Here is a 20,812-nt window from a genome sequence, read left to right as displayed (position 1 = left end):
TAACCACAACTTCCAGAATCCTTAGCAAACGCAGCGACAACTTTAATGTTTCCAACTACAGTATACGCTGTAATAATAATAATAATAATAATAATAATAATAATAATAATAATAATAATATCAGTATCATCATCATCATCATCATCATCATCATTATTGTTGTTATTGTTGTTATTGTTCTAATAATAATAATAATAATAATAATGATAATAATAATAATAATAATAATAATAATAATAATAATAATAATAATAATAATAATAATAATAATAATAATAATAATAATAATAATAATAATTTATTGTCATTGTAAGTATATACACATACAACGAAATTCACAGACACCCAGAGACCAGACACATGCACACACATAAAATTCCCAAACACTCCCCACCCACTAAAAGTCCCCCACTAAAAATACAAACATCTACACCGCAGGCCAAGTTACACAGTCCAACTAATTATTCACTACTGGTGGTCTTTAAGCTCATTATTAATTGCAATTATAGCTCTGGGATAAAAACTATTGAGAAAACGTTGTTATTGTTGTTATTGTTATTGTTATTGTTATTGTTATTGTTGTTGTTGTTATTGTTGTTGTTGTTGTTGTTGTTATTATTATTATTATTATTATTATTATTATTATTATTATTATTATTATTATTATTATTATTATTATTATTATTATTATTATTATTATTGCTGTGCATTTTCCGTCCCAAACTCTTGGCGGCGCTGCATCACAATTCATATAAATGACAGGCCCCTTTACCTCAACGTCCACTGCGCATGCGTACTTTGAGCCGGGATTTCTAACCTAACTTCCTCGCCGCTCTATGGTTTTTGCCGCCTCTCAGGTTTTCCTCCCTAGACCTCTACGTCCGGCGCTGACGTCACCAGCAGAGAGCGGAAGCGGAAGGACGTGTTGGCGTTCACAGTTTGGGGACGACACCGAAAGAATGGCGGCGGCGACGGTTAGCGGCCTTCCTGCGCCCGAGCCGGTGAGAAGCGCGGGAGCGAGGGCAGGGGGGGTCCCCGGGGAGGAAAGGCCAGAAGCTTCAGGGCCAAGCCCAGGCCCAGCGAATGTGTGGACTACAACTCCCATCGTCGGTGGATGGGGAGGAGGGGGTCCCTTTAGCCCGGCGTGTCCGAAGGGCCTGGCGGTTGGGAGAGGGAAGGCGAGAGGGGCCTGAGGCGGCCGTGGTCGTGCCCAGGCGACGGGAATGGGTGGGTGGGGGAGTGGATGGCGCCAGGCGGGAGTCGAAGGCGGCGGCGGGGTGGGGGCTGTCTGGGGAACCCGGGGCGTGTTGTTGTTGTTGTTGTTGTTTCTGAGGGAAACGTTAGCTGTATAGGAATGCGAGCAGCAGGGAAGGAGGAAGGGTTTTAAGAACGACCAGAGATAAAAGGTCGCAATTTGACTTATCAAAAATGTCTGGCTCAGCTAGGCAGATGCAGGGAATTCAAGTTTCACTGGGCACCTCGGAAGGAGAACTGGAGTGGGAACCCCACGAAGTATAGGGGATAAGAGGATGGTGAACGGCAGTCCTTCTGTTTTTGTATAACTTGAGGCATATGTCTGTTTCTTTTGGGTTCTTTTCTTGGGGTCCTCAAAGCACTGCATTGGACCCTGATCCATTCTTTGCTTCCTTCCATCTGCCCAGGTAGGGTGGACAACATCAGTGAACTGTTTTTCTCTTCTTATTTTAGGAGTTTCAGGAATTGTAGTGAACCATACCTTGATAGTATTCAGTCTTGTGGGAATGTCAGGGTTTAATGTCACTTTGATAGGTAGACGTAACGGATTCAGGTGCTGGCAGTACATCTGATTCCTTCTGTTGTGGTACGACCCGATGAACTTCGAAAGCAGACGGTTGGTAATATATGTGGGTGATATTCCAGGCTACTTCTGACAGTTCAGAAGATCAGATGACACCAGAGGAGGCGGCAGCACAGAAGAGAGAAGAGCGGCTTCGAAAATTCAGAGAACTTCATTTGAAAAGGGTACGAACTTCCATTGTAACACAAAGTTGCCACGGGTCTGGTCTCTGCTTGCTAGCTAGGGTGTGTATCTGATAAAACATCAGTTTGTGAAGCCACTTCTCTTTTAGTGGGATCTTCTGAGTCTAAGCTGAGAGAGAGATAAACATCCCCTGTCTTGAACTCTTATGTCAAAAGAGTTATGATAATGCCACTTCAGTAGAATAGATTCCCAGTGTCATATCTGGAGAATTACACACTGTTGGTTTATCTACTGTATTTGTTTTATCTCTTGCTCTCTGTCCATTTCAGATATGAAGCTGAGAAGCAGCTTAAGAACAGTGTGACTAAATACTTATAGCCTTGTCTGCTTTTGGGCTTTAAAATACTGAGGGATAAAATATGCTATACTTCCAATAATATTTTAATTTTATTCAGCATTTGCTTAAAGCAAGAAGAGAACATACTATGTTGCCTGGTGTAACAGTTCTAAAAATTATCCAGTATGTTTTGCAGGAAGTCCCGTTATGGTTCTTTTCTTTAGCAATAGCAGACATTGTGGCACCTTTTCATATAGGTGCCACAATCTAAGCTACAGAGAGAGGTAGGAAGGATGGGGAACAGAGCAGAACCCCAAGGAATTGGGTAATGTTGTGCATGTGAAAGAAAATTGCACTTTGATTTTTGGAGCAGTTATCAGTTGAAGAAGCAAAATGAATTTTTGCAGTGGACCTAAAATTCACCAGGCAGTAGGAGATTTTTTTGGGGATGGGGGATTGTATTTCATACAGCCTGTCCTCTTCCGATTATGGAATTAGTCATGCAGGGGGCAGGCAAGGGGAGCGAAAACCAATTGTGGGACTGCTTTATGCATAATTTCCCCCAAAAAGCTTTTGGCCATAGTGTGCAATTGGAAGGTGGGGTTTATGAGCATATTTAGGTGCGAATTGAAGATGGGTTTTTTGAACATATTTATATCCTCTCTTTTCTCTATCCTTTTGGTATTTCAGTACTTAGATTAGAAGATGGGCAGTTATTTCTCTCTTGGATATTAGATTCAAGTTACCTAGATGTGCTCACAGCTGCTAAAGGAGTACCTAACAATCTATTCACTGTGCTGTTGTTAAAGAATGAAGCTCGCAAGTTGAATCATCAAGAAGTTGTGGAGGAGGATAAAAGGCTCAAGTTGCCAGCAAACTGGGAAGCTAAAAAGGCTCGTTTAGAATGGGAGCTGAAGGTGGAGGAAAAGAAAAAGGTAAATAAGTAGGCAAATAATACAGATAGCATACATTTTCCATCACAACAGTCAGAAGAAATCGTTCTCAGCCTATGTCCCAGGCTCATGTAGTTCTAAACTCTGGGCCCATTTTGTGGGCCCAATTGCCTCATAATTATGTGTTTCTACTGGTCAAGAACAGGGAAGCGTTCTTTCATACAAAAAAATTAACCACTGACAACCTTGAATTCAATTAAAAAGTATTATTTTTATTAGTTGGATTTGTATTCCACTTTCTACTCTTTTATATCATGCTCTGTAGCATCCAGCAAATGCTACATACACAGTATCAGTGATTCTCATAACCCCTGCTGAATGATAGGCAGTCTTATTTCCATGTTGTAGATGTGGCACTCTTTACAAAGCATTGAAGTAAAGAAGGTGACATTGTTTATTTCTGACATGTTCCTCAAATTATATATTCACCAATTTAAAATCAGCAAAAATGAAACAATTCAGTGAATGTACAGATACAAACTTTGTGTACAAATATGCATGCCCGTAGCTTCATTCCTATCAAAAACATAACAACTTAATTCCCTAATGCTTTCTTGTGACATATCTAGCGAATTTAGGTTCACCCTCTTTGGGGGTGTTCTGATGAGACAACAGAAAAGGCACAAGTTGTCATTCACAGGTGCCAGGAAGTTAAACTTGTACCAGTTGACAATTACTGTGTGTAGGATGATACTTTTAATTATATTTTGAGAGGCATGGTATCCTCTCAGTATCACCGTGACAAGATTTGAGAATGTGTTTTAAAATATGAAAGCTTGTTTTACTACTGTATATACTAGGAGTGTTTGGCCAAAGGAGAGGATTACGAGAGGGTGAAATTGCTAGAAATCAGCGCAGAGGATGCAGAGCGATTTGAGAGGAAGAAGAAGAAGAAAAATCCTGACCTTGGGTTTTCAGGTAAGAAGGAAGAGTTTGCCCTTGCATCTTCCAGCCCTTATGTGTGAGTGGAGTGAAGGCTGTTTTTTGCAGCAGGTTGTGTCTTACGGGCTTCCTGTTTAATAGCAGATGTCTTTGCTTTGTAGATTATGCAGCGGCTCAATTACGCCAGTATCAGAGATTGACCAGGCAGATCAAACCTGACCTGGAGCAATATGAAAAGCTGAAAGAAGAAAGGTTAGTCCAACTTCCGTATTGTCCCATGAGTTTTTCTTGGTCATGTGATCTTTTTTGTACAGTAGCAGTTCTTCATAAAAGCCTATGGGTGGCTAGAAGACCGGTTGTCAAAACTGACTGCTACAGCAGCCCTCTAGACAGCATTTCTGCTGATTTCTGGTCCATCTAGTGACGACCTCGTCCCCTGTTGATCATTACCCAAATAGTATCAGTGATGACTTAAGGTGAATACAGATGATGGTGTAGCAGTAAGCTGTCTGTTCTCATAACTTCTCTTATGATCACCTGAAGGCTACTGAATAGGTTGCTGTGTGAACCTAACATCATTCACAAAGCGCAAACTCCATAGGGCTGTCTCTCATTTTTATTTTTCTTGCATTACAAGCCTATACCTGATATCATAGTAATTTATTTATTTGTTTGTTTAACCTATATGCCGCCCACTCTACCCAAAGGTCTCTGGGCGGCTTACAACAACTAAAATACAATAAAAGATAAAATGATTAAAATATAGAAGGGCTTCCATTAACATAAGATGTTAGTTAGGACTGAAATAGACCCATAGAAATAGTTTGCAATAGAAACAGGATTTTTTTTTTTGAAAACTTTACTTGGTCATGGGATACTGACAAAGCATATGGTTTACATGATGAAAAGTGTTTAGAGAATTGGATTCTATGAAGTACCCATATCTGCTGTAGCAGCAGAAGGGCCAAGCTTTGTTGTACTTGTGGGGGTGACTTTCTTCACGTGCAAGTTCTTCTGTAAGCAAGAGCTGACTTCATTCAAGGGCTCACTGTATCTCTTGCCTGTGAAAGCTCAGGCCATAGGCAGCTACATTTTCACTGCTCTGTAGATCCTGTATAGCCCTCTGGACATTGGTCGTAAGTCTTCTGTTGCTCTTGCTTTCTCACAAGCAATAAGATGGTGTTTATTGGGACACAACTTACCATTATTTGATTTTATCACAAATTCTGCAATCTACAAAAGTGAACCCAAAGGTATAGATGGGGAATTCATGTTGTAATCTTGAGTAAAGTGGCAATAACACTAGAACTCTTCCCCCACCACCTTTTTATAAAATAAACTGTTCAAAGTATATGGTACAATAGAGGCACTAGGTTCTGGGGGCTGTTTATAGTTGTTTAAATCCATGTGAAATTCAAGGGGATGTTTAAAGGTTCTAAACTCTTTGTTTTAACAAAGATCATCTCAAATTATACAGTTCTGGTTGTCGACTGGAAGCTCTGCAAGAATGGAGCCACCCTGACTCTGTTCAAGGGTTCCAGAGTAGATACACAGCTGAGGACTGAAGTAACAATCCTTTGTTACCCTGGAGTAATTGCCAAACTCTAGCTAGGCAGCTCCTACACCTGGGCACACAGTTCAGAATCAGTCAGCTATTTTGGTGAAATACTATGTATGTGTACTGGTTGATTCCAGTTCTCTGTGCTTTATAAAGAACTAAAGATAACTCTTAGAAATTGGGATTGATATAGCTGAAGTATTGGCTGCAGAGGGCCGTTTATTAATTAAGTATTCTTTACTAGATCAATATGCTGTTTTGTTTCAAAAGGAAAATATTCTGTGAGTAGACAGGCACTGAACAGAAAGCCTGGAATACATTTATGTTAGCAGATTGCATCAGTCACAGTATTAATCACTGTTCTTCCCTGCATCTTCCATTCAGTGGTGAAGAGTTTTACCCAACTTCAAACAGTCTTCTCCATGGAACCCATGTGCCATGTAAAGAAGGCGTTGACAGGATGGTTTCAGATCTTGAGAAACAGTAAGTGACTAATGTTTTCTGTAAGTCAGTTCTGACTTAATGCCATATGACAACAACCAGACATGCCAGCTTTTTTTTTTTTTTAAATTAAAATGTTTTTCAGCTACAGGAAGACACAAAAATGGCTTTTAAACAAGAATGAGAAAATAAAAATGTGATGGTAGGGACCACAGAAGTGGTGCTCCAGGGATGAGTATATGTGGACCAGTGATGATCCCTGGGGAGACACTTCTATGGTCCCCACCACAGATTGTCCAGCCTATTATAATAGCAATACCTAAATACATAGGTTTGGCTTGTGACCCTTGTAAACCTGGTTGCTCAGATGGTTCTTGTGTATTAAAAAAAAGTAAATGTCTCTTAGAAGAGGTTGTATCATGAATCTATTTCTGAATTAGAATTATAGTTAGTTTTGGGGGAGGGAGGGTAATGCTGGGACAGAGCATTTCTGCATCCAGAGCCCTCTATCTCCTTCCCCTGCTTGCTCTGATGTGCACTATTAATGCAGGCTGGTGTGGGCCTTCTGCCTGCCCAGCCAAAAGAGAATGGGGTTCCTCTTTGTGTCAAAGAAGACAACAGGCCACCACAGGAGAATTATGTTGAATGTGAACCCTCACTGCATCAACTTCTCTTGCAGAATCCAAAAACGTGAGAAGTACAGCCGGAGACGCCCTTATAATGACGATGCAGATATCGACTATATTAACGAACGGAACGCCAAGTTCAATAAGAAGGCCGAGAGGTTCTATGGAAAATACACTGCAGAAATTAAGCAGAACCTGGAAAGAGGAACAGCTGTCTAGAAGGCAGATTGAGCAATATGATTTTATCCAGGGTTTTTGTTTTAAACAGACTTTCAAACTTTTGTTTCACAAACGGACCTTGAACTTGAAAACAAATTATTGTAAAGAGAAAACTTCCCATTTAACAAAGCTACTCACTTGTTAGTTCAGAAACATTTTATGAATATAAGTCCTTGTGTTAAGTGCAAAATGATTAGTGGCTCAAAAATCATCAGTAAACTCATATTTTGCAGTTGTTCTCTAGAAAGTGGCCTTGTGCCCCCAGGCTAGAGAGGACGGTCATTCTCTGATCAGCAAGGTTAGGCACTGGACGTTTGTTTGACACTTTTTGGGTTTGCCTCATGGAGTGACTAGAAGGAAGCACCTGTTGTAGACTCCTTTCGGTTGTTGCAAAAATAGGATAAATATCAAGTCACAAATGTAAATAAAGAAATGTAATAGACTTTCTTTCAATTGGAAAGGAAACTTGCAGGTAGTCCCTGTGTAAAGGAGAAAAGGTTTGGGAATTCTGTTTTTACCAGTGCTTGGATAAAAATGTTTCCGTAGATTATTGTCAGACATTCCAACAGAATCCGTATCCTTTGATGCAAGGCAATGGAGAATGTATCAGGTGATAATCCACATAAAATGGCCACAATTCATCCTGTATTGCTTGAGGTGAAACCGCATAATTCAGCAAGAGACAAAACAAAGTAAGAGCAAAAAAATTAAAAATAAACATGACAAGGATATAGTGGCACCTTAAATACTGTTACATTTTAATGTGAGCTTTTGTGGAACAAGTCCACTTCTTCAGACGTAAGAGTGAGAATAGGGACTATACAGTGGACCCTCGACTTACAGACGGCTCGACTTACAGACTTTTCGAGTTACAGACTTCTCTGGCTGCAAAATTTAGATTCGACTTGCAGCCAGAGAATCGACTTACAGACCAGAAAAAAACCAAAATGGAATAAAAATAGAATAAAAACCACTGGTTATGGGATTAATCTGTTTTCAGTGCATTGTAGGTCAATGGAGATTCGACTTACAGACTTTTCGACTTGCAGCCACCATTCCAATACGGATTAATTCCTTAAGTAGAGGGTCCACTGTATGGCAGAACATCCATACATAGCTCTAGGATAGACAGTGATGGTTGGTACAATGAAGTTGTTAATTGTGTGTCATTGAGGCATTTCACACCTAGGAATGATTTAAGACTCTTGTTTTATATTCAGTTTGCTTTTGAAGCTTTGGTCTGTAAACAGTTATGATTAATGGCTAAAGGAGCCTCAGCCTATTTTTTAAAAAAACCTGAAAAAATGGCATATGGTAATGAGTGAAGAATCACTGACTTTTGAAGCTTGTTCTGTAAGGATTGCTGTGATTGGGAAGGAACATGGCTATGGAAAATGACAGCAGATAACTTAATTATTGTAGTATTTTGCATTTGGTAATGGCTAAAGAATAGGTGGGAACAATCCTGGATCATGCACAGATTGTCGTTGTGGCAGCACAGCTGTCATGCGCTCTCCATTGTTGTTTAGTCATTAAGTCATGTCTGACAGCTCACCAGGCCCTCCTGTCTTCCACTGCCTCCCGGAGTTGGGTCAAATTCATGTTTCGATGACACCGTCCAGCCATTCTCGTCCTCTGTCGTCCCCTTCTCCTCTTGCCTTCACACTTTCCCAACATCAGGCTTTTCCAGGGAGTCGTCTCATGTATGTGGCATTGTTGGGTCCTGTGATTGCGTTACCAGAGTAAATGCAGGGGAAGAGTTGGCATCTGGATTTGTAGCAGGGTATAACCTCCATAGCTGTGTCCATATTGTGTAACTTGTGTGTCAATAGTCGCTTGAGATTTTGGGGTCGTCTGTAAGCAAGTATAGGTATACCGTCAACTGCTTTGGGGGGGGGGGATGAAGTACTCCTGTCAAGAATGGGTTGGGAGTTTGTTTTTGATGTGTGTGAGTGGTCTTAGTTGTGGGCTGAAAGTGACAACCAGCAGTGTTTGATCATTTTCTCTTCTTGGTCAGTCTTGGCAATAGGTTGCTTCTGGGTATTCATCTGGCCTTGTTAATTTGTTTTTTAACCATATCGGATGGGTATTGTAATCTGAAAAATGTTTTCTGTAGATTTCTGGAGTTTTGTCTTGTGGGTCCAAGCCGATGCAATTGTACCTGAGCACTTGATTGTAAGCAATAAATGTAGTGGTGTGTGTACAGAATTTGAATGCATGCAGGTGGGCATATCAGTCAGGGGGTTTTCAGTACAATGTAGTGCTAAGTTCATGTTGTAGTTTCAGTGTGTCAAGAAAATGCACCTGTTGTGTGGATTGGTCCAGGCGAAGACTGATGTTCAGATGAGTTATTGGAGTCAAAGTAGACTTTCTCTGGGGCTCCCTATCTGTGAGCCAAGCGTACTGAGTGGTTTTGGAGTACAAACATTTTTTAAAAGCATTGTTCTAGGTCAGCCATTATATTCTTCAAAAAAAAAAAGCCATCTGGTTTATGAATGTGGGCTATTGTGTTCTGTATCCATGATTCAAAATACAGTACCAGGAAATGGCTTAATATTGCTGCACAATATTGTGCCCATGTTGCCCGCAGGAAAAAGAATACCAAACTTTACGTACCCAAAAGAAGTCTAAATGTTGACAACACTCAATAGCAGCAGTAAAGATGGTCTACAAGATAACCCTCTTGTGCTCACTTCTGTTCACGAAGGGACACGAAACAAGGGGCAATTTCTTTGTTTGCATGAAACATGGTATAAGCAAGATTGGTCTTTTCAATATACATGAGCCATTTTAAATGTCAAGACATATTCCGGTTGTTTTGTATGGCCGGGGGAAGACAGCTTTATTTTAAAAAATTCAACTTGAAAATCCTTTGCCGAATTTGGCAGCAAGACCACCTACTACTGCTGTACCTAATCTACAGTGGTGTCTCGCATTATGATGTTAATTCGTTCCAGCGAAATTACTGTAGAACGAAAACGTAAAGCGATTTTTAAAAGTCCATAGAAACACATTAAACCTGGTTAATGCGTTCCTATGGGCTGGAAACTCACCGTCCAGCGAAGATCCTCCATTTTCGCTGCCTGTGCAGCGAGGAATCTGTCCCTGAAAACAGCGGGTGGCCATTTTGTTTACCCAGTGGCCATTTTGAAACTGCCAATCAGCTGTTAAAAAATCATCGCTTTGTGAGAATCGTTTACCGAAGCAGGGAACCGATCATTGCAAAGCGAAATTCCCCCATAGGGAACATCGACGTCAAGCGGTTTCGTCATTAAACGGAGCACCCATCTTGCGGGTCACCACTATAGTTTCAAAATTATTTTTTGTTTCGGCTGCCCTTGTTTTCAGAATTGCCTTAAGTTGATTTGCTCTACTGCACACCATTTATAACTTATGTATTGTGGAGTGGTGTTGTTCCATTGATCTGGATGTAGAATAAAGTTGCAGAAGGTAGAGAGCTGCTAAGATGGTGTTGTCAGGTCATGAGTGAAGTTTCCTTAGAAACTCTGATATCTCTTACAATAGCTAGGTATGTTGGTGGCATGTGGTTTGAGGATGGAGCTCACCTATCCAGAGGTAGGTGATTTCCCTGGTTTTTGGTAAACAGTAGTGGACACGGTGGCGCTGCAGGTTAAACCGCAGAAGCCTCTGTGCTGCAAGGTCAGACCTGCGGTCATAAGATCAAATCACAGGACGGAATGAGCCCTATCGCTTGTCCCAGCTCCCGCCAACCTAGTGGTTTGAAAGCATGCAAAATGCAAAAATGTGAGTAGATAAATAGGTACCACCTCAGTGGGAAGGTAACGCCGTTCAGTGTCTGTCGTGCTGGCCATGTGACCATGGAAGGTCGTCTTCAGACAAATGCTGGCTCTACGGCTTGGAAACGGAGATGAACACCGCCCCCTAGAGTCGGACACGACTGGACAAATTGTCAAGGGGAACCTTTAGCTAGATGGTAGTGGAGGTTCTTGTGCTGTGAGTCAGGATTTGTTCACATATTTTCAGTGACTTTTTCATAAGGTTTTGTATATTTGGCATTTGGGCCTGTAGTAGGACCTGGTAAAATTTAGAGTAGGATAATTCTCCGTAATCTTTCCAAGTGTAGCTTGATGTATCCATGACAACCATAGTGCTGCTGTTATCTGCTTCTTTGGATGGCAGTGTTGAGATTGCTTTTGAGGCTGTGTATTGGGCACTCAGCACATCAGTCACTACACACAAGACAGAGCTACTCTCCTAAAGCAAGTCGTGTGCAGTAGAAATAATGAAAGCTCCTTATTGAACTGTTTTTGCCCTGAAGATCTACCAGCTACATGGTCCAGCTTCTTGGGCAACTGTACTAAAAACCACTGTGTTTCATTTTCAACCACAGCAACTGGGCATGACATCAGCTCCTTGAATGCCTGGCTCTCAAAATTTATTTTCCAAAGAATGCCCTCACCCAAGCAAGTGGAGCTACTTTATCATGCCTCTGCAGAATGCTCCAAAAATGGAATTACCTGAGCAGCTTTTACCACTGGAAAGGATAAAGAACTACCCCAATCTGCATATGGCAGATTTTTCATACTGATGTCACTGCCTTCGTCTTAGCTGGTACAACTTTGAAAACAGACATGGAATATTTTATGACACATCTTGGCTAACAAAGTTAACCATGTCTTTTGTTGGTGATCGTTTTTACTTCCAAATTGGTTGCATCGGTCAAGGTGAAGCACAATCAAAAAGCTGCTGGAATGTTACTGCAATTACATAAAAAGGTTGTGTGGTTGTGAAAAACTCACAATCACATGGGCTTTGTTGGTGCCTGCAGAGGGCGCTAAATTTTCATTGAAAAATTCAGGATATTCTAGTTCAGCTGTGAATTGAGGGAAAGCATTTTCTGTATTCCATTAGCCTGACACACCATTTGCCTATTTCATTTTAAATACTATCTGCTCAGATAAAAAGTAGTTTATTCCAGCATCTCTGTCCCATTCCCTTCATAATGCTCAATAAAATGCCACACAATACGGAGAATACGTTTATTTAAAGGTCTTCATTTGATACAGATGCTCCAGTTTTATGCAGATTTAAGTACTATGTATACAAAATCATCCTTAACTAGTTTCTGAACAAATTCTTCCTTAAATATATAAGCCAACCACATTTAGTGACAGCTACACAATTCATGGATGTCCTAATGCCCCACCCCATGAGATCTAAGCAGACACTTCAGCACCACTCCACTAGCATTACTCGAAGACTTTTCTGACTGTGCTGTGTTCTGCTTGAATGTCCTGGAATATGGATCACAGTAACCTTTGGAGCAAAAAGCTAATGAATCAAGAATTTCAAGATCTAGAAGCAAGCTTTTATCTAGCAACAGCTATACTTCATGCATGCAAAACTAGTTCAGAGAATTATACATGACAATGTAAGAGTCCCTGAAAGTGGATGGAGTGCAATTATGCCGATTCTGTCACGACTAAAAAAGGGTTAATTTCACCCAGTTAAGAGCACAAAGGATTTTTTTCTTTGTGCCACTTCCAAATTATGGCAACATTCAGGCTAAAAAGAAATATGAGACAACTACACAAGCCAAATGAATTACCACAAAGAGCCATAAATCACTGTTTGAAGCATAGAATCAAATATTTGGAAGTATACAAAACATAGGTTTATTTGTATTAATCAAGTTACACAAACATTAAAACACTGAAAGATACTACATTACTCACACAGAGAAGTTACCTACCTGAAATGTAATCTACCACAAAAACAGAAAAAGAATGTAAAGAAACAAGGGTTCCCCATCTTTAATTTCTGGGCATCTGTACTCCATCTTACGTCTAGAAAATAAATTTAATCTCAAACACAGCTTAAGTATTCTGTATTTAAGCCCTGAATTCTGAGCTTTCAGCTCTCATAATGCCTCAACATACAGAACACTGATGTTAGCGTGCTCTAAAAGACGTGCTTCTAGGTGAAAAACTATGGAACAGCATATTCTCATTTTTAACAGGAATCCACTGCCCAGCTGGACTCTTTTTCTCTTCTCTTCCTGGAGACAGTACTGTCTCTTTAGAAGTGAAACTTCCTGATTTCAGGCCCACTGTTTTCTGGAAAAGAAAATGTTTCACTGTGAGAAAAGATCAAAAGAACTCAGCCTGTGTATTAAAATAAAGGATAAGAGATACAATTAACTCTTCCATCAATTTTTCATATTTGGATTCCTCCCCCCCTTTTCTGAGTTCTTTTGATCAGTACCCAAGTAAATTCCCAACCAGTATTTCTTAATAAAACTGAGTATTTTTCCTTGTATAAATGTATTTTCAAGCCATGGCAATCAAGTCTTGCTGAACTTAATCTGTGACTGCAAAGTGAACTACTAAAAGTACCTGTTCAGTTTCTTTCTTAACTCATGTTTGGATTGCAGGCTGTGCCTTTCAGTGCCAATTTCCTTTTTTACAGTTTTCAGTCTGATTTCTGGACTGCTAGGGAGTGATGGTTCCTATTTTAAAAACTATGTCACTTGGCTGCCCAATTAGTCTAACCGCTGAGGTAGCATGCACACAACACTGATGCAACACTGAGCCTACCTATCTGGAAGTATATCCTAACAAGGCTACCAGACTTTCAAATAACCATGGTTATATTTGTGGTTAAATGCAGACAGGTTACTGCACATTGCCAGCATCTTATGCTTTTTTTAAAAGCAAATAGGCTATTTATTGTCTCACCTGCCTGAATTTTAGATGTTTAACCAACAAACTAGTGACTTGATGACATGCAGCCTTTATTGTAGTGCTCAAGATACTGTAAATAACTTACTGTAAGTGATGCCAGCTGGTTCTTCTGATTGTCAACAATTATACTGTATATACACTAAGAATCACTGACAGTTTTAAAACTGTGGAATACCCTTGCTAAATGTATGAAATACACATAAGCTCCAGAAGCTATAGAGGAGCAAATAATATGGTTATTTCTTATGTGTAATTTTTTTTCAATCATTAAGAATTTAGCTTTTACCAACTTGGTTCATATTTCCCTCCCCTAAACACAACTACAGCCCACAGTCACTTAATTACCACCAGATTTTCTTCATCAGTGCTCGACATCATATTCATGATTTCTATAAAACAGAAATAAAGCACGTAAAATGCGCTATGTGTCTGGATAAAAAATTTCCGGGAACATTTGTTGCACAACAGTCCGACAAGTATTAAACAGTATGAACTTTAACCACTATTCATTAACTTTATCCAAAACATATGAGGTGCAAACCAAACTGAGGGAGTTTTATTGATAGGAATTGAGTAACATTTTCACAGAATCTCAGTATTTTCAGTGATGACTTGAGTCATTCTACTATAACAAGCTACAATTTGACATAGTTTCAAAAAACTGAGCACTTAAAAAAACTAGGTCCAAATCAAATGCCAATTTGGAGCACAGTAGACTCACTGAGTCACTGAAGTTTACATTAACTGATGTCTTACAAAGTTCCCACTGATATAATGGGTCTACTCACTAGATTTATGTGAAATTTTGGCACCAAATTTATTAAGTAAGACATCTTTATTGTTTTACTTGCATTTAAAAGACTGTACCTTCAGCATCTGGAGAGCTGTTTCATATACTCACATCAGGTTCCACACTTTCCTCTTTTTGCTTGCCACTTTCATTTTCTTTCAATTGTGTAGCAATCTTCAAGCTGGCTGGCAAAACAATATCTGTTCCAAGGGCTTTTGCTGCATTAGCCTTTGCTATTTCCAGTAGTTCTCTCTTTTCTACCAAAAACAAAAGACCAAGAATCTTCTTAGGACAGTCTAATTTTTCATTTGATGATCATCATACATACCCCTCCCAGTCAGTCTAACCTGGAAGCTACCAAGTTCCCCTATTCTCACTTTCTGTGAATTGTTCATAGCCTCCCTGATTCTTAATAACTCAGATAAACAGATTCTTACTGCTGACCTTCACATATAAAAACTATAGCACTGAATTTCTAAAACCTCAAATGCATAACTATTTTCCCTGAGACTCAATACTTTTCCCAATTAAGAAAACTACAGCTGTGTACAGATTCCAGTGGAAACACATTTGGAACTTCCTGAAGTCAGCCTGGGGATACTTAGCATAGTGCAACTTTGAGAACTCAATTCTCTCTATACCTTTTTCCGTCAAGCGCAGAGGAGTTCTACTGCGAGATCTTGATCGAGAACGGCTTCTCCAGCTTCTGTAAGCCTCGGGATAGATGGTTCTTCCAAATCCATAGCATCTTCGGCTTCTTGAACGGCTTCTGGAGTAAGACCTTCTGTAGTATGATCTTCTAGGTGAACGGCTTCGTGATCTGTGTCTTGGAGGAGAGCGACGGTACCTGCTATAGTATCTAGGATGGTACCTTTCTCGGTATCGGTAGCTTCGTGATCTTGATCGGCTCCTGGAATAAGATCTTGAATACCTTCTGTTCCTCCGAGAACAATTCCTTTTAGCACGTGATCGTGATCGGCTCCTAGATCTACTCCAGCTTCTTGAAGAAGAGGTGCTTGAACTAGATCTTGAACTGTAAGATGACCTGCTAGATGATCTTGAGGAGGATCTCCTGCTACAGCTGCTCCTCGACACTGAACGGGACCTCTCTCTGGGTGAACTCAAGGTCAAGTCATCCATGAAGTCGGTCATCTCATCTGTCTTCCTGCTGGATCTTTCATTCTGAGTATTTTCAGAACCTGTGCCTTCTGTCTTTTGTTGTCCAGAAACAACTGCTGGTGGGTTTTTTTTCAGGGTAGGGGGGGGGATAAGGACAAAAAAAGAAGCAAGATTTCACCTGTGTTTTGAAGCTTTTAAGTCATAAACAACAATACAATTTACATTTCTGGCGTGCTAACTTAGAAGTTTTTTTAAAAAAACATCATAATGCATACAAATAGTATGGTCTAAGTTTTTGATTTGACAAATTATCACGAGCTACTTTCCAAATGTCTGATTCTAACTTAAGAACACATCCTGCCTACACAGGCTTACTTGGCTGCCAAGTCCATTGACTACCAGAGCAATGAAGATGTAACACTGAGACATTGTGTACACACAAATAAGATAAACAACCACAGAGCAGCTTAAATATTAAACAATCAAGATGGCCGCTATTACATAACAAGCAGCCATTTTATCTCCAACAAGATGTTTGTTCTATGAATTTGCTCTTCCTTGCTCCCCTGCCCTGACACCTTCATTGATCATTCTGAGCTTATTCAGAATGCCAGCCAAACTGCTGCTGTATTTATAGCACAATTTACACCTTTTGATTTTCTAAAAATCCAAACAGCAGCTCTTAAATCACTGGCACAGCCACAGATCAGTGATGCAAAAAATAAATTCTGCATTGAGTTCCCTTTCCCATCCATCCCAAAACAGTTTATGGGGCTGGGGAAATAAAATATTGAGATACCAACCAGAATGGACAGAACATTCCATACATTACTTACCAGCAGGTGCTGCAGAATTCTCCTTCTGCTGAGAACTTCCATCCAACAACTGGGGACTCCTATGGGGTATTAAAAGTAGGTTTTGGAGTTCTGTTTAAAAAACATCCTACAGTTTCTTTGCTTCTTCATATGATCTTCTGAGAAACCTCTGACTCCAGTGACTCTCCACTAAGTAAAGGCATTTTAAAGCTTTTAGCAATAAGCACTACAGAGCTGCTTCAATTTACCATTTCCAAACAGTGCTGAGAAAAAACTTGGCTTTTGCATCTACTGTACTATGTAAGTTGAGATCTCTCAAATCTTTTTTACTGTAATAAAACATTAGCTTCCCTTCTAAAGCAACAATGTAAAAGCATGCTGCTTATATACCGCCCCATAGTGCTTAAAACACACTCTGGGCACTTTACAATTAAATTATTTAGGTTACATATTGCTCCACTCACCTACCAACCGCCAGAGGGAAGGATGGTTGGTTGGGAGAGTCAATTTTCTAATGCCCCCCCACTCCACAACCTGGTGCCCCAATCCACTGAGCTACACTGCTACAAATTTACTAGAAAACATGTTTTCATCCCATGCATGGCTGCTGAAACCCCTCATCAAAGTCAATGAGGCTTGTTCAAAAAAGGACACCAATAATGCATCTTTCTTGTCAACACTATATACTTTAAGGAAACACTGGAAATATACTGACAATTTTCATTAAACAGGTTCCTTAAATATTACATGCAGATGCTTGCAAAATAACACCATTCAGCCAACACAAAGTAGTGCTAACCTCAAGGCTTCTGAGCAAACTTCCTGATAGTAAAGCAGCTCATTTCTTAACAATCTTGCAAGCAATCTAAGTAGGTGGCAGGACTGCTACTATGTAAGTGATTTACTGCAAACAAGCAGAACTACACACAAGATCCACCCCATACATTCCACCAAAAACTCTTTGGACAGGCTTTGATCAACCAGTAGTCACTTTTCTACATAAAGGCCTAATTCCTGATCAAGCAATTAAAATAGTTTTAAGTCCAACACTAGCAAACAAACAAGTCCACATAGTAGAAGAAACATTGGTCAACCCTAACTCTGGCAAGACCCATCCCTACAATGTTATTTTCTCAACTGCAATGTGTTTTAAACCATTAAAAAACAAGACAATTTTAGAAAGGCTTTAAAATGATTGGAGATTATTTTTTATATATTAAAAAGCGTCAGGGATAAAATATACAACCACCTTATATACTACTTAACTCAAGACTTCCATGTTACCTCTGTACAAGTTTCTTCAATTTATTGCAACTTAAATTTGTCCTTTTAGCAAAGACCAAAACAATGACCAAATACATGCTTGATCACCTTCACACCTATCTTACTTCCTCCAGAGCCAGGACTTTTGGGGCTGTCTACATAACTATTACATGTTCTCCTGCGTGTTCCCTTTACCACGAAGGGTACAACATTTTTATCAGGTCCTCCGCCATATAGATCTGGAAATGTAACGAAATAAAAGTGTATCCTCCTCCTACTTCTACTACTAAGTATCCTTCTCAAAGCTCATATATGGAATACGTGGGAACTGTGTCTATGTTGCTCCCTAGATCTCCATGGAGGCTATCCTGGACAGAGGGAAGAAACAATGGGGCGCGGGCCCGGAAAAAGCATCAGGGCAGAAACAAGTGTGGACAAGGAAGCGATCGTTGCTTTTGTAGAACAGTCTGGGGTTGGTCCAAAACCGGGTTTCCTAAAAAAACGGAGCGAAAATTCGGGTTTCGCCTATAAATAGCCCACCGCAATCCTGACCTGATTATAGCCTATGGGAGGCTCTCAAGCAAATGGAGACTTCTGCAAATCCAACCAGAGGAGAATAAGAAGATTTACGGGTCCGCCTCGCAAGGGTGTGGTTGAGGCACCCGCAGGCTTCCCCTCCTCCCCACCCGAACTGGCTACATTTCTCTAATTTAAAACCAGGCGTTTGACGATTTAAACAAATCCATTTGTTAATCATTTAAGTCGTGATACTAATCAATTTGACTTTTGGGGGAAATCACGGATTTTTTATCCACCCTAATTTTTTGCCCTACTCTTCCCTCAAGGTCAGGAATGCCAAGCCCGGTCCTCTTCCCCCCCCAAAAAAAAAATATTTACCTATTTATTTAATAAATATTTCTTCCTCAGCCCATGTTATCGTCGAAGTCACGTCACCCCCAAAAAAGGGGGGAAGCAACCCGGCGTGGCTGTTTATAGTCTCTGGTTCTCCTTCTCACCCAACGTGGAAAGACCCGTGTTTACCCATCTATTTTTAACTCTGAGGCAAAAAAAAAACCCAACAAAAACAAACAGCAGGCCACTTTCCCGCTTTCTCCCCCCCCCCCATCAATGGGCAACGGTCCTCCCGGCCTTCTCCTCAGCTCGTCCTCCCGTTTCCTCCCACGACAAAATTAAAAACGGCCTCAGACTCACTGGTACCAGGCGGACGGATTCTGGCTCTGTGGAGGCGCCTGAGGAGACAGGCCGGTTTCGTTGGTCACCGCCATGACGGAAAGTCAGAAACGGGGAGGAAAAGAGGGCCGGAGGGATGCTCGAGAGTCTCCGTGGGATGATATAAAAAGCTAAAATAATAATTTTTTAAAAAATAACAGCTCGACGGGGCTCCTTCCAAGGAGATGCAGCCAAAAAAACGTCCCCGAGACCGATAAAAAGCGTTCGGAAAACAGCCCGCCAACAGCCGCCGCCAGGTCAACCCGCTCGCGATGGCGTCCCGACACCAACTGAAGGAGCGTCGAAGCTTCCAGAAAAACAACTTCGCCCGGCGAGGGGAGGGGGAGGAGCACGGGCTTTGTTATGTAACAATGCCTACAGGGCGCATGCGCCGCAAGGGGGGCTGGCGAGGCGGGAGAACGAGCCAGGGCGGGGGCCAAGGACCGTAGCCATAGAAACGAGGAGCCTGCGCCCTCCCTTTTTGCCTAGGCCGCAAGAAGGATTCGTCAGTTAACAATGGAGGGGAGTCCCCGTGCGATCCCTATCAGGCTAAATCCAGAGAAACAAAATTAAAAAAAAAGACATGAACATGTGGCAGCTTCAAGACTAGCTATTATATTTTAATGTAAGCTTTCTGGGCAAGGCCACTCCCCCCCCCCGATATATGTCTCACAAAGTGGACGAGTCTATGAAACTCATACTGTATTAAAATATAATACAAATACAAAAATAGGCAATCTCCTTATAGACCAAAAAAAATCATTCAATTCACGAGCTTTCGTGGTTTAAAACACCACTTCATAATACAAGTCTTTAAGGCGCCACGTGTTGTTCTTTTGTCTTTTTCGTTTCATTTTGTTTCTTTGGATTTTACTTGATATGTATGCACAGACTAATGTGGCTACCTCTTCCTAAAACTTCAGTGGTGGGATCCTGAAACTGTGGGATCCAGTTTCATTTGGCATAGTTTTTTTGTGAGCTGCTGCAGCCCATGAAAGCTTATGCCAAATAAAATGTTAAAGGTGCTACAGACCTTCCACATTTTTGTTTTGTTTTTGCTGGAACAAGCTAACATATCATGCAAAATCAGGGAGGAAAAAAATAATAAAAATAAAAAGACAAAAACGTTGTGGCACTTTAAAGATAGTTATACTGTATTTTAATGTGAGCTTGCTGTTATTTGTTCATTGTAAATAAGTGAAACCTTTTATTTTTTCTCTCTCTCCCAATAATGTCTCAGAGTTAGTTTGTTATTGAGACTAACTGCGATTGAGGGGAAAGGGGTGAACTAAATTGTGGTATTTGAAGCTAGTATGCTTTGTGAAATACTACACTTCTGAGCAGCCAGAGGAATATAACCAAAATTTTACAATTGCAACAAAGGAAACCATATGGCAGCATTCCCCAATCCTATGCTCTCCAGATTTCAATTTCCTGAAACCTTGGCTTCCATAGTTCAGTGGATGGGCAAGAAATAAAGGCAAGGGTAAACAGGAAGGTATGTATATAATTAGAAATTATAAAGTTCAGGTTGCATTTAAGAGTCCGCAGATATGTGCAATATATGCTACAAACCCACAAATCTGCATAGTTCTAATTACAATCTTATGCCGAGCAAACCACATTGAATTCAGTTCGGAATTGTTTATATTCTTACATGCCTTTAAAGTGAAACGGGATAAATTCATGGCTCTTAAAACTATCAGTGGGTACTAGTCAGGCTGTTACTCTCTATATTATCATCTCCAGTGTTAGTTCTGCCAAAAAAAATAGCCATATGGTTCAGAGAAGCTCTTGATTTGATCCCATATGATTGTATTCATTTCTTATGAATGCATATGATTTTCCTGGTAAATACACTAGGCACACTGGGTAGAATGGAAAGGGTTGTTCC

General features: G+C 40.4%; 2 protein-coding genes across 3 annotated transcripts; one reads left to right on the top strand and one right to left on the bottom strand.

Annotated features, from left to right (window-relative positions):
* The first annotated feature begins 858 nt into the window (after nucleotides 1–858).
* Nucleotides 859–12,742, top strand: SYF2 (SYF2 pre-mRNA splicing factor). Its single transcript, XM_020803236.3, has 7 exons — nucleotides 859–1,001; nucleotides 1,900–2,001; nucleotides 3,107–3,232; nucleotides 4,051–4,168; nucleotides 4,294–4,384; nucleotides 6,075–6,173; nucleotides 6,811–12,742. Exons 1-7 carry the CDS (start codon nucleotides 960–962, stop codon nucleotides 6,974–6,976), a joined length of 744 nt encoding a protein of 247 aa, XP_020658895.3. The 5' UTR covers nucleotides 859–959; the 3' UTR covers nucleotides 6,977–12,742.
* RSRP1 (arginine and serine rich protein 1) lies at nucleotides 11,984–19,293 on the bottom strand. Of its 2 annotated transcripts, XM_078379951.1 has the most exons (6): nucleotides 18,901–19,293; nucleotides 16,447–16,505; nucleotides 15,133–15,726; nucleotides 14,603–14,748; nucleotides 14,047–14,090; nucleotides 11,984–13,074 (listed from the first exon to the last, which is right to left on the bottom strand). In XM_078379951.1, the coding sequence occupies exons 1-5, from the start codon at nucleotides 18,972–18,974 to the stop codon at nucleotides 14,082–14,084; spliced, it is 882 nt and encodes a 293-aa protein (XP_078236077.1). In that variant the 5' UTR covers nucleotides 18,975–19,293; the 3' UTR covers nucleotides 11,984–13,074; nucleotides 14,047–14,081. The 2 variants fall into 2 exon arrangements, with proteins under 2 accessions (XP_078236077.1, XP_020658904.3); XM_020803245.3 differs by lacking the exon at nucleotides 14,047–14,090.
* Nucleotides 19,294–20,812: the final 1,519 nt, after the last annotated feature.

Source organism: Pogona vitticeps, chromosome 9 (assembly GCF_051106095.1).
Source record: "Pogona vitticeps strain Pit_001003342236 chromosome 9, PviZW2.1, whole genome shotgun sequence".
NCBI lineage: Eukaryota > Metazoa > Chordata > Lepidosauria > Squamata > Agamidae > Pogona > Pogona vitticeps.
Note: the sequence above shows the minus strand (reverse complement) of the source record. Positions and strands in the feature narration are given on the sequence as shown.

Bases quoted from the DNA above. Each gene is read 5' to 3' on its own strand.
- SYF2 (XM_020803236.3), top strand. From the start codon at position 960: ATGGCGGCGGCGACGGTTAGCGGCCTTCCTGCGCCCGAGCCG. The intron at 4,385-6,074 runs GTTAGTCCAACT...TCTTCCATTCAG, and splicing joins GAAAAGCTGAAAGAAGAAAG to TGGTGAAGAGTTTTACCCAA. The intron at 6,174-6,810 runs GTAAGTGACTAA...CTTCTCTTGCAG, and splicing joins GTTTCAGATCTTGAGAAACA to AATCCAAAAACGTGAGAAGT.
- RSRP1 (XM_020803245.3), bottom strand. From the start codon at position 18,974: ATGGCGGTGACCAACGAAACCGGCCTGTCTCCTCAGGCGCCTCCACAG. The intron at 15,727-16,446 runs GTAAGTAATGTA...AAAACCCACCAG, and splicing joins GAATTCTGCAGCACCTGCTG to CAGTTGTTTCTGGACAACAA. The intron at 14,749-15,132 runs GTATAGAGAGAA...TGTTTTTGGTAG, and splicing joins TCTGCGCTTGACGGAAAAAG to AAAAGAGAGAACTACTGGAA.